This window comes from Bos javanicus, chromosome 22, assembly GCF_032452875.1.
Source record: "Bos javanicus breed banteng chromosome 22, ARS-OSU_banteng_1.0, whole genome shotgun sequence".
NCBI classification, from domain to species: Eukaryota; Metazoa; Chordata; class Mammalia; order Artiodactyla; family Bovidae; genus Bos; species Bos javanicus.
In genome coordinates, this window is record NC_083889.1 from 35,054,891 (window position 1) to 35,067,680 (window position 12,790).

At 48.7% G+C, this 12,790-nt stretch overlaps 1 protein-coding gene across 1 annotated transcript in view; it reads left to right on the forward strand.

Annotated features, from left to right (window-relative positions):
• LRIG1 (leucine rich repeats and immunoglobulin like domains 1) overlaps positions 1–12,790 on the forward strand; it is a 115,030-nt gene that overhangs the window by 70,964 nt on the left and 31,276 nt on the right. Inside the window, exons 4-5 of the mRNA XM_061396443.1 lie at positions 10,635–10,772; positions 12,533–12,676. Of these exons, the coding sequence (XP_061252427.1) occupies positions 10,635–10,772; positions 12,533–12,676 (282 nt within the window). The remainder of the gene's footprint in view (positions 1–10,634; positions 10,773–12,532; positions 12,677–12,790) is intronic.

Sequence of the window (12,790 nt, forward strand, 5' to 3'; positions counted from 1 at the left end):
ATGATCTTGGGACTACTTAATACCTTAGGAAGTTTTGTTTTGTTCTGTTTATAATTAATAGAGTTCTAGAGCAGTTGTAGGTTTACAGGAAAATGGAGCAGAAAATACAGAGACAGCCCTTATCAACCCTGCCCCCTCTCTGGTTTTCACTGTTGTTTACATATTGCATTAGTGTGGTGCTTCATTATCATTGATGGGCCAGTATTACACTATTGTTAACTAAACCTACAGTTTTCACGAGGGTTCACTGTTTGTGTCGTACATTCTGTGGGCTCTGCAGATGTCTTGTGGTGTGTATTCACCATCACAGTATCAAACTGAGTAGTTTCCTTGCCCCAAACATCCCATGTGCCTCACCTAGTCATTCTTCTCTCCTCCCAACCCCCTAGCAACCACTAGTCTTTCTACTGTCCCTAGTTTTGCCTTTTCCAGAATGTCATGGATTTGGAATCATACAGTAGATTGCGTTTTCTGATTAGCTTCTCCCACTCAGCAATGTACGTTTTCTCAGGAGGTTTTGTTTTTGTCCTGTGCTTGTAGTTTGGATTAGATCCCGACAACTTGCAGTCCTTCGTGACTTGGGTTGCTTTTGACTCCACAGAACTGTAGTGGCCGACCCTTGACTGTGCCTAAGTTGCTTCATTCCAGATGCTGGGCTTCCAGCTCCATGTGAATAAGCTGGTGGGTGGGAGAACCAAGCATGATCTGGTGCATCAAGGTGCCTGGGGACCTCCGATCCCCTTCACACAGAGTTCATTGAAACAGTCTGCTGAAGATCCCAAGGGGAAAGTGACCCTGAAGGAAGTGAACAGGTCAGAAGGTCGGTTGACACAGGCCAGTCCTGCCTTTCAGAGTGGCTGACCCCGCCTGGCGGAGGCTGTTTATCCCGCCACTGGACCGCTCTTGTTTTTTATCCGATCTCCACCTGAATAAACAGATCCGGAACGTCATCTGCAGCCAGGCTGAGAATCGCGCCAAAATTCCCCAGGGAACTGGTGATTCACCAGCAGCGGGTGGGGGGGGAGGGAGTGAGCAAGAGACAGAAGGAGACCTGCTTTTTCGGAGTCTCATTTCCTGTCCAGCAAATAACCCAGGCTGGGCCCTTCTCACAAGGCACTGGTTTCTTGAAGCAAATTATCAATTTATGCAATAAAACAGATGGTTTGAGTTTTCATTTTTAAGATGATGAATGCAAAGCAGCCTAGTGAGAGGGTGATGCTTTTAAATGTCATTCTGCGAAGAGAAACTTTTCTTCAAGTTGGCCGAGGAAAGCTGTTCTGAATTCATGGGTTGTTTAAAAAATCTCTTTATCTTTATTTTCAAGATGCTTATGGGCATTGGTCCCAATGACGGGGATATTCACAGTTTTCTTGCCGATTTTGAGACTTAGAATTGCTCATTCTCTTTTTTTCCCCCCTTTTTGGTGCTCATTAAGCCCCTACTTATAATAAAATTACTCTCTTTGACTCCTGAACAAGATTAGATTGAGCTTTGTTATGCTGTGTGGTCCCAGGCTATATTCCTAATGCTTTACATGGGGAAAGAGTACTGGGAAAGGGACACATCGGGGTGGTGGTGTCTCAGAATGTGGTTTAATGAGCCAGCATGAAACATGGCACTTGGATCAAATGACTTTTCAGATTCATTTCAGCCCTGAGGGATTTGGTTAAAAGGAATTTACCAGTGTCTGCAAAGGCTGAACATAAATGTGTAGCAACGCCACCCTAGACGCTGATGCATGCTAGACCTGCAGGCAAGTACGCACCGAAAGATACGTGCAAAAGGCACGTTCCTGTGCTTGAATGTGGTTTTTGCAGTAACCCAAACTGAAAGCAACTCAGTATCATCAGCAGCAGAATGGAAAATAAATTGCTGTAGAGAAGTACTACATGATGATGAAAAAGAATAAAGTCCTGCTAATGCAACAACAAACAAGATGTTTGTTTCTTGGCAGGAAAGCTATGACAGTCCTAGATAGCATGCTGAAAAGCAGAGACAACTCTGCCAACAAAGGTCCATACCGTCAAGGCTATATGGTCTTACCAGTGGTCATGTATGGTTGTGACAGACCCTAAAGAAGGCGGAGCGTCGAAGAATTGATGCCTTCAAACTGTGGTATTGGAGAAGACTACTGAGAGTCACTTGGACACCAAGGAGAGCAAATCTATCAATCTTAAGCGAAGTCAGCCCTGAATACTGTTTGGAAGGACTGATGCTGAAGCTGAAACTCCAGTATTTTGCTCATCTGATGCAAACAGCTGACTCATTGGAAAAGTCCCTGATGCTAGGGACAATTGAGGGCAGAAGGAGAAGAGGGCATCAGAGGATGAGATGGCTGGATGGCATCACCAATGCAATGGACTTGAACTTAGACCAACTTTGGGAGACGGTGAGGGACAGAGAGGCCTGGTGTGCTGCAATCCATGGGGTTGCAAAGAGTCAGACACAGCTGGGCAAGAGCATGGATGGGTCTCATATGTGGAGCGAAAGTAGCCAGATATAAAAGAGTAAATATGGAACAATTCCATGTAGATGAAGCACAGCAATAGGCAAAATTAATCTTAGGTGATAGAAATTACAGTTGCCTTGGAAAGGAATAAATGACAAGGAAAATGACAAGAGGAAGCCTGCTGGGATGTTGAAAATGTCCTGTGTCTGTCATGTGAGTGTAGACCCTTTATTAAAATGCATTGAACTCTATGTTGATCATTTGTGCACTTCTCAGTATGCCTGTGATATTTCAATAAAAGCATTTGCAAACAGAACAGCCCCCCCACACAACACATGGCCTGTTGTATAGTTTTCATATTTTTTATATTTTTCAACAAAGGATAAAAAATACAGGAAAAATATTTTTTATATTTTTCAACAAAGGAGAAATCATGATCTTGTTTGTTCTTGAATGATGAATGTCTTGTAGCCCTTGCAAAAATTCAGTTGGACCCCCAAGGTAGCCATCAGGGCTACTTTGCCCGGCACTGAGTTTTGTGCTAAATCACTAATACCTTGTGCGCACCTTCATCCTCCTCATTGTGATCAGACCTTGGAGCACCTGCTCCAGGTGGGGCATGGGGTCAGGTGCAGAGTCATAGGAAGAGTTCCAGGGCAGCACAGTGATGGACCAGGTGCAAAGTGCTGTGGGTGCTCCAAGGCTGCAGGGCGTGGCGTTTGATTAACCATGTCTGCCAAGGGCACTCTGGGGAATGGACTGGGGCAGGGATGGGAATGGTGCAGGTGTGTTACATTTTTCCCTCCATTTCCGGGCTAGATTGTGTGAAACTGTTTCTTAGCCAGAGGTTCAAATGAGGTGAGAGCCATACTTTGAATTTTGCTGATTATTAAAGGCATGATTTTAAGGTAACCCTATGCAAGACATGCTATTTCTAGTAATAGTCATCACTGCAGGAGTTGACCACTGTGAGTCACGACACTTGTCTGGGAGAGCCTGGGGCATGCCTGCTTAGAGTTAGGACTGCTATGTTGGCTAGCTTCAGTGTGTTTCTTTTTGCCTCACTGCAAGAACTAAAAAGAGTGAGGATGCACAAGTGTGGATCTGTTCTCAGATCACACTGTCAGCCTGCCTGCTCCACTGGCCCCTGTCAGGAACCTGGATCATCATCTGAGGTGCATAATAAATGGTGTAAGCTTAGGTTCCATTTCACTTCTTGAAAGGGTAGAGAAGGCATCAGTGGGGCAGGCATCGATTAGTGAAGTCTGACCTGGGCACTGGAGGGAGCACTGTAGGTTCTGTTGCAGTGAGGCACTTAGCCTCATTTTGCAGGTGATTAAACCAGATCCAAAAAGAGTGATTTGCACACAGTTCTAAAGCCAGAATTAGAATCAGAGCTAGAATTAGAATCTGGGTCCCTGCCCCTAGAAACCCAAACTAGTTGCTGAAGTGTAGACCAGAGGTCAGTAAACTACAGAGGGGCAAATCTGGCTCACAGCTTGTTTTTGTAAATAAAGTTTTATTGGAACGCAACCACACTCATTGGTTTACATATTGGCTACTTTTACACCCCAGTGTCAGAGTTGAGTTGTCATGACAGAAACCAAATGACCCCAATAGCCTAAAATACTTAAAATCTGGCTCATTATAGAATACATTGCTGACCCCTGGTGTAGACAGTAGGTGCATAATTTTAGCAACCAGCAATAATCCATTTGACCCCTCTTGACCCTGCCTTCTTTGATCTCCTTGCCGTTTTTTCCTGGCTGTTATCTGTGACATGAGATCTTTCCCACCACTCACAGGACTACCTTGTAAACCCCAGTTTACACAACTGTACTGGAACAGTCACTTACGATAAAAACTTTTAAATGTTGGTTTCAAATGCCTCGGTCTGTTTTCCTGTCTAATTTAACATCAGCTCTGAGAACATGGCCAAGTGGAGAGAGCTTATCTTGCCGCTCTCTGCCTTTGAAGCCTGATTTTATTTGTGAAGCCTTTAACAGGTGTTGGTTTAATAGACTTCTGCCGTATTAAGTTTTCTGTGCCCCAGAGGGCAGCCCAAGGGGAAACCAACCCTGGATGGACCGCAGGGGGCGTGGTCTGCCCCCCCCCCGCCCCCTCCCCAAGTCCCTGTCACCAGTTAGAAGTCCTCGCATAGCACTGCCCCCTCCCCTCTCCTCACTCTTTGTAAACCTAAAGGCATCCCTTTGCAGCTTGTCTGCACTGTTCTCTTCTTTCCATCCAGAGTATCCTTAAGAACTTGAGCTTCCTCTGTCTTATTTGCTGAGCTTGGCTCCCCTCGCCCTCTGCAGACTCATTGGTCACGCAGGCCTTTGGGAGGCTGGTACAAAAAAGCAGGCTGGGTTGAGACCGATGACGCAGACCGAGTCTTTGCTGACCTGGGGAGAGGCGGCCAGCATTCACATCTAGCCAAGCTCAGCTGAAGGCTTACTGATTGACCCTGGGGTGGTGCACTTAAAATTCCGCCTAGAGAGCCTCTTGGACGGGCTGGCAGTTCCTCATCCCCTGGGCTCGCATGCTGGCTCCTCTCGTGTCCCAGCTGGGCTGACTGCAGGCAGAGTCCCGATGTTTTCAGCTGTAAAGCAGAGATGATGGCGAAGTAGAGTACCTTCCTTGTGAGATCACATGTGGTTTCATGGAGCCATCACCAGGGCCTGTGACCTACAGGTGTCCAGTAACTGGTCGGCTGTTGTCAAGAAGAGCTTGGACAAAGATTCAGAGGTTATAATGATGACTGTGGGCCTTCTTGAAAACTGGACAGTTAGTTACATTAAAGGACTAATAGGGCCCCTCATAGTACACATGGCAGTAAAAACATGCGGAGTTTTAGAAAAGTAGGACAGCCCTTGAGGCAGGGTGGGAGGCTTCCCCTGCCTGCTGGCTGTTCGCTCTAACCTAGAGGGATGGGTGTCTGGAGCGGGTGTCCCGAGGGGGTGGTTTAGTGAGTTGGGTCAGGGGTGTGGGCCTGAGTCCCACTTGCTACTAGGAGTGAGAAAGGGGATTGTTGGGGACCCATCATATCTCTAGCCCCCGACCCTGAGTCCTGCAGAAGCTTCAGTCTGGGATTTTGAAGCACAGCGCCCCAAAGAGCCCCATCTCTCAGTGTCAGGGTTTTTTATACTCTCCAGCTGGAACAGACTCATGTCGTGCATGAAGCTAAGAGTGAGATCTCTGAGTCAGCTCTCTGCTCCCTAGAGAGGAATCGGTCCGGCCTGTTTGCATTGAAATGTGGCAGACAAATAGGAAACCATATTCCTTCTCTTTCCAGAGCACCTCCCACAAACTAGATACTGATCCTGGCTCTGAGGATACAGATTTGGCTAATAAAAACAAGAACTCATTTTATTTATTGAGAACTTGCTTCATGTCAGGTCATGTCAGCCCAAGGGGCATAGAAACTTGACACCCCACGTTATAGCAGTTCACACCTGTAAGTGGTGTAATGGGGATTCGAACTCAGGCAGGGCTCTGCTCGTGGCATGTTCCAGCCCATGAAGAACAGCTGGCCTTGGGTGAAATTGCTGGGGTCCACAGAAACATCCAACAAGATGTGATTCTTGCTCTGTGAGAGAAGGGAGACGAGCTGTGGGGTCAGCTTTTCTGAACATGAGGAATTTGGGAAGAGTTTGGTCAGGGCACTGGGCTAGAGTCTAGAGCAGAGAGACCAGACCTGGGGGAGAAGATGACGTGCAAGAAGCTCTGAAGTCACTGTGGGCTAGGTCATTTGCCTCTGAGCAGAGTTGCCACAGAGCAATTGGCAAACTTTCCTTCATGTTTCTTGATTATACTCATCTGCTTGCATGGTTTTCTTCTACTTAAATGTTGTGGAATGCTGTGCTAAATTGCTTCAGTTGTGTCTGACTCTTTGCAACGCTATGGACAGTAGCCTGCCAGGCTCTTCTGTCCATAGGATTCTACAGGCAAGAACACTGGAGTGGGTTACCATTTCCTACTCCAGAGGCTCTTTCCAACCCAGAGGTCGAACCCACGTCACTTTCGTCTCCCGCATTGTCAGGTGGGTTCTTTACCTCTAGTGCCACCTACTTAAGTGTTCAGGTGAGTCCCAAATCTGTGTCTAGGTTCCGCCTTTCTGAATGAAGTCAGTGTTCATTCTTTGTGATTCCTTCAACAAGTATTTACTGAGGACCTACTATGTGCCTCACACTATCCTAGTGGCTGGAGACACAGTAGTAGTCAAAACAGACAAACATCTCTCCCTTCAGGGAGCTACATCCTGAGGAGAGAGAAGATGTTAAACTAGAAATTAACAAAGTACTGGGAGTATTAGATGATAGAAATATTATGAGAAATAAAGCAGGCAAAAAAGTGGAAAGTGTGAATGAGTGTGTGTGTGTGTGTGTATGTGTGTGCGTGCGTGTATTTGTATGTGTGTGAGGGAAAGAAATTAGGAGGCAGAGGCTTATAGTTTTAGAGAATGTTGCCCAGGCCACCTCATTGAAAAGGTGACGTGTGAACAAAGATGGAAAGGAAGTGAAGGCACGGGACCTGCAAATCTCTGGGGGAAGAGCATTCCAAGCCGTGGGAAAGGCATTTGCAAAGATCGTCAGGCAGGATCCTGCCTGCCGCGTCCGAGGGCCAGCATTCTGGGCAGGGTACAAAGCGGAAGGGTAGGAAGGGAGGCTCAAGGCAGGTGTGTGGCAGCTCACGTGGGCCTTGGAGGCTGTTGTGTGGACTTAGTCCTAAGTGAGACACAGAGCTGTTATTCGAGTTTTGGCCAAGTACATCCTGTGAATTGATTTGATTTTTTTTCTTTGTTTTGTTTGTAAATTGTAGTAATATACACATTATGTATAATTTACCATCTTAATCATTTAGGTGTACAGTTCAGTAGTGGTAAGTACACTCGTGTTGTGTAAGCAGTCTCCAGAGCTTTCTCCATCCTGGAAAATGAAAACTCCACCCCTGTTAAACCATTCCCCGTGCCCCAACCCCAGCCCCTGGCAACCAGCACCACTCCGCTTTCTGTCTCAATGCATGTGACTGCTCTAGGCACGTCGTGGAAGTGGGATCATGAGGTATTTGTCTCTTGTGACCTGCGTTTTCCACTTACTGTAGTGTCCTCAGGATCCATCCATGCTGTAAGGAGTGTCAGAACTTCCTTCTAAGGCCGAGTAACAGTCCACTCTCCGTACACCTGTCAGGTGTGTCCATCCGTCCACTCATCCATTGGCTGAGCTGCTTCACCTCTTGGCTGCTGTGAATGATGCTGCTGTGATCCTGGGTGTACAGATCACTGTGCGGTCCACTTTCATTTCTTTTGGATGTATACCCAGTAGAATTCCTGGGGCCCATGCTGGTAATTCTGTGCCTACTTTGTGGAAGAACCACTGTACCGTTGTCTTCAGCAACAGTACCAGGATCCCAGCTTCTGCATACCCTCTCCCACACGTACTGTTCCTGTTTTTGTTTGGTCTTTAATAGTGGTCATGCTGTAGGTATGGGGCACTAACTCATTGAGTTTACCTAACGAACAGTGATGCTGAGTATCTTTTTGTGTGCTCATTTGTCATTTGTTTATCATCTTTGGAGAAATGTCTCTTCAAGGCCTTTACCCATGTTTTATTTGACTTGTTGGGGTTTCTTGTGTGTTGGTCGCTGAGTTGTAGTTCCTGTGTGTTCTGGTTATTTTCTGCTTATCAGATACATGGTTTGTGAATGTTTTCTCCCATTCTGAGAGATGCCCTGACAGGATTTCTCTGGATGTTGAGTTGAGAGTAGGCCAGAAAGGGCTAAAGATGGAAGGGGTAGCCCGTTACCTCATTATTGTTCTGTACTCGCTAAGTTGTGTCTGACTCTTTGTGGCCCCGGGGACTATAGCCCACCAGACTTCTATCCATGGGATTTTCCAAGCTAAAATACTGGACTGGGTTGCCATTTCCTTTTCCAGGGGATCTTCCTAACCCAAGGATCGAACCCATGGCTCCTGTCACATCTCCTGTGTTGTAGGCAGATTCTTTACCACTGAGCCACCAGGAAAACCAAGTCACCTGGTTTTCTTAATATTTCTGAACTAGAAAATTGCGCATCACCATTCTGTGGTGTCCAGATCCTGTGGCCCTGTCTCTGTTGCCACCACCTCTTGCCTGGTCCCTTGGAACACAGACACCCTACTTCTCAGAGGCTCTTGAGGCCTCGCCTCTGCTTCTGCCCTGCCCATCTCCTGCCTGCATCCACAACCCCCAACCCCGGAGCTGGCCCCGCCGCAGAATCCACCCCAGCTCCCCTCTTCCTCCTGGCAGATCTCACCCATCCTCACTCCCACGCTCCGTTGTTCCCCATCTCCATGGCTGCCTCTTCTGCTCACCAGGGAACTCTTTCCAGCGTGTGAAAGAGACCCGTCTTCATCACAGCATCCTTCCTCCAGCCCGGGCCTGGCACAGAGCGGGGCCCAGATCGTGTTTGATTCAGTGAATAAATACACAGAGGAGAAAGAAGAAAGAAGGTGTAGGATGAAAGAGAGAGGGAAGACGGAGCGGGGGAGCACTGGGGGTGGCCGCAGCTGTCCCGTGGCCCCTTGGACTGTGTACGGTTGGTCCCCCTTTGTGCGACTTGGGGCCAGCGGCGCCCCCCTCTTCTTTCCTTAGACCTTCTTTTTCCTGGCTCCCTGGTACTGCATTCAGAGTTCCTGGATGGGGCTCAGCTCTGTTCCCTTTATTTCTCCTTCTTTTTTCCCATACTTTACATAATAAAGGTTTCCTTTTCTGTTCTTTTTTTTTTCCTTTTTATTTGGAAGTCAGAAAACTGAAGAGACTATCTTTATTAAGAACTTAATAAAGAACTCAAAGGAAGTAGTCTGGCGGGGGGAGCATGGAAGAAAAAGTGGCCTTTCACTCCAGGGAGATTTTGCTATGTGTAAAGGGAGCTGTACCCTCGTAAATGGGTTTTCAGGTTCAAGGCCTGGGAGAGATGGGAAGAAAACAAAGGCATCAGTGAGAAGGCCCAGAGCTTCTGGGAAAGAGGGCCTTGTTTATGCCTGTTGGAACCGATCTGGTCAAGTGTTTGTTTAAAAAAGATGCCACTTGGTAAGCGACGCCTGGCTCCCTTGTGTCGTGTTCAAGACTGCTTGGATTGGCTGGAGCCCCCGAAACTGTTTACTCAGAAGCTGGCCCCAGTGAGCGCGTGGGACCAGAAGCACAGCGCCCAGCTCCACGGGGTCTGAAATATCTGGATACCAGGATCCGGGCTGTGGCGGCTTGAATCCACCAGGCAGGGCCAGACGCACAAGGGGGCTGGCCTGCTCCCTCCAGCCTTGGTTAGCATTTGTCGGATTTCTGCTGATTAGTAAATACTGGTTGGTGGGTGATTGAAACCGTGGTATTTGTTAGAAAGAGGATTCAAGGACAAATACGTCTCGGAGGGAGGTGAACACTGAACACACATGTGAACATCTGCCAAACACAGCAGTGTGGTTCAGGTGGGACCATCCATATCCCTAAAGTAAGGAGACGTGGCCCCATCTTCCAGATGAGGAAACTTGAGGAACAGAGCTGTCAAGAGGGTGGGGTCAGAGGTGCAGGGCATTCGATTCCAGTTAGACACAGCGCTGAATTCCCGTTTCCCTTATTAGGTTGGCAGGATTCTGCCCCCCCCCTTTTTTTTTTTAAATCCCTTGTGCCTGTCGACACGCCTGGTACATGGTAGATGTCGGTAAAATGTGAAGTGTGTAATGATGCGCTCAGTTGGATTAAATTGGATGCTGGCCTCTGGTGCCCACATTCTTGTGAGTGATGGGGTTGGCCTGGATTCTGAAGATTTTAGACATGAGCAGCCTCAAAAGCTGGCTGGTTGCATGGGGCACATCCTTTGTGGGAAAGTGTACTAGTGAGTTCTGAGTTCTGGTCATGCCAGGCTGCTCTCCACACGGCCAAAATATCACCCCTATGTTCCTGTCCTTGGGGAGAGCAGCCTGGCTTAGAACTTGGGCAGACAAACTTGTCACAGGCAAAGAATCTGATGGTCTGTCTAGCTTCCGGCCTGCAGGTAATAACCTGATGGAAAGAAGGATGGGAGACCTCATTTGCGAGTGTCATAGCATTTGTAATTCTCTGAAACTGCAGGGGGAAAAAATGTCTACAAGTGTGGAGGAAAATAGTTTCTTTGCAAAATGACGTGTTGGATTCACCTGCCTTGTGTGTTTCAGGCAACACAACAGGATTCGCAGCGTGGAGGGGAGTCAGCTGAAGGCTTACCTTTCCTTGCACGTGCTGGATCTCAGCGCCAACAACATCACAGAGATCCGGAGTACCTGCTTCCCACACGGCCTGCCCCTCACGGAGCTGTAAGTGCGTCGGGTCCGCCCGCAGCACCCAGGTCTGGACGCTGGTGGATGCCCGGCTGAGTCCGTGGGCCGGGCACATGCCTCCCATCTGTGCCCTCAGCCGGGCAGGGGCCCCAGGTCCACAGTCCTCTGTTAGCCTGTTTCCGGCACGTCCACGTCGGCGGTGCTGTTCTGACTGTACTCGTGGGCCAGGGAGCTGACGTGGGGAGAGGCTCAGTAGCCTAACAGACGGACCATCTCAGAGCACCATCTCGCACTAAAACACGTGGCTGTGTGGACCACAGAGCCGGTTTTCTTCCTCCTTCCCTGCGCTGCCCCCTAGGAGAGCTTAGAGAAAAGATTGGGAGTAGTTGGGTGAGTGACAGCAGAGGGCAGCCTCTCTGCAGAGACTCAGCCAGCCAGTGCTCACCCATCCTCTGGGTGCTCTTGACCTTCTTTGTCTGATCGTTGGCCTGTTTCTGTTCTGCCCTGTCTCACACCCGCTGATGGCAGACAGAAGAAAAACAGTCAAAACCTAGTTAACCCGCTGCTTGTTGGTAGGAAAATATTATTTTAGGGAAGAAACTGAAAACTCAGCTAAAGGCGTCTTCAGATGACATGCGAGCCCTCATCTCCTGGGTTACTACTGAGTACTCTAAGGGTGTTTGTGAGGTTGGTTTATGGGTCATTGTGACCCATCAGTTCAGAGACCAAGGCCGGGCGCACAGATTTTTGAGACGCCCAAGGAGCTGAACAGTCTCTTTCTTAGAATGCATAAGGGTGCCCGAGGTGGAAGTGGGAGGCCTTGGCCGATCCTTCAGCCCCCAGTGGGGCTTCTTAAAGAGGTCCGGCCACCCACCACCACCCTGCTTGGGACAAAAACACCTCCCCTGCTGAACCGCCTCGCAGTGACCTTCTCTCTCTCTGCACGAAAGCAGGGGGACTCTGTGTTTTGGCAGAAGCTGGCCGGTATATCTTCATCACACAGACCGTTCTTTAATCTGGAGTGTTAAGAACAAACAGTCCAGCTCCGTTTGCAAAGAATCCTCACGTGCCCTGTGCTGGGCCTCTGCCGGATGGAGACGAAGAATGCCTCCTTCCCTTCCCAGCTCTGATGTAGAAAATTCTCTCTGGTCTTTGCTCTTTTGTTAAAGGCACAACAAGCAGCATCGGTCCAGGGAAGGTGGAAGGAGAAGTGTTGTGGCCCCGCTTCCCTTCCCTCTTCCCCGCTGGGAACCATTCGTGCAGCTCTCCTTCACTAGAATGTTGTTCTGACACATTTGAAATGTTTAAAACGAAATGTTTTATGCACATTTAGAAGTCATACAATGGGATCCACTTCAGAATTAAAGGCCGTTTCCCCAAATTGTGAAACCCTCTCCGACCTTGCCTCACAGTGGACTTTCTGCTTCCTGAGGCTCTTCTCACCAACCTTGAACCCTGCCCCTTGGGTAGCAGCTGGCAAGGAGGGATTCCTGCAGCGGCCCAGCTAGAGTGGAGGTCATTGACTTCCTCCGGAGTAGTCACCCTGGCTGAAAGCAGGGTGAGCTCTGGGCTCGAACAAGCCAGGCTTCTGTCACGTCTGAAGAAGACAGTCCTAATACCTGAGGCTGGGAGTGAAGATGGGCTTTGCAGCCTCAGAATGACAAATGTCTCGTTGGAAACCCAGCCTGCTGGGTGTGTTGTAGCTTGTTTTCCCAACTCAGCCAGGTCTGGCGTCTGTAACAGGACAAGGAAGGCCTCCTACTGACCCCTGCATTTTCTCTCCTGAATCCTTCCAGCAACCTGGCAAGCAACCGGATCAGCACCCTGGAATCAGGAGCGTTTGATGGTCTGTCACGGTCACTGCTGACGCTTCGGTTGAGCAAAAACAGGATCACCCAGCTTCCTGTGAAAGCATTCAAGTTACCCCGGCTGACACAACTGTGAGTCCAGAGACCTGCGCCGTAATTAAGCTTAGCCAAACTTTATGGGGACCAGAGTTCCCCCAGGAGCTCGTTCCAAATGCACCCGCTTCCCCTGCTCCCCTTCAATCGGGC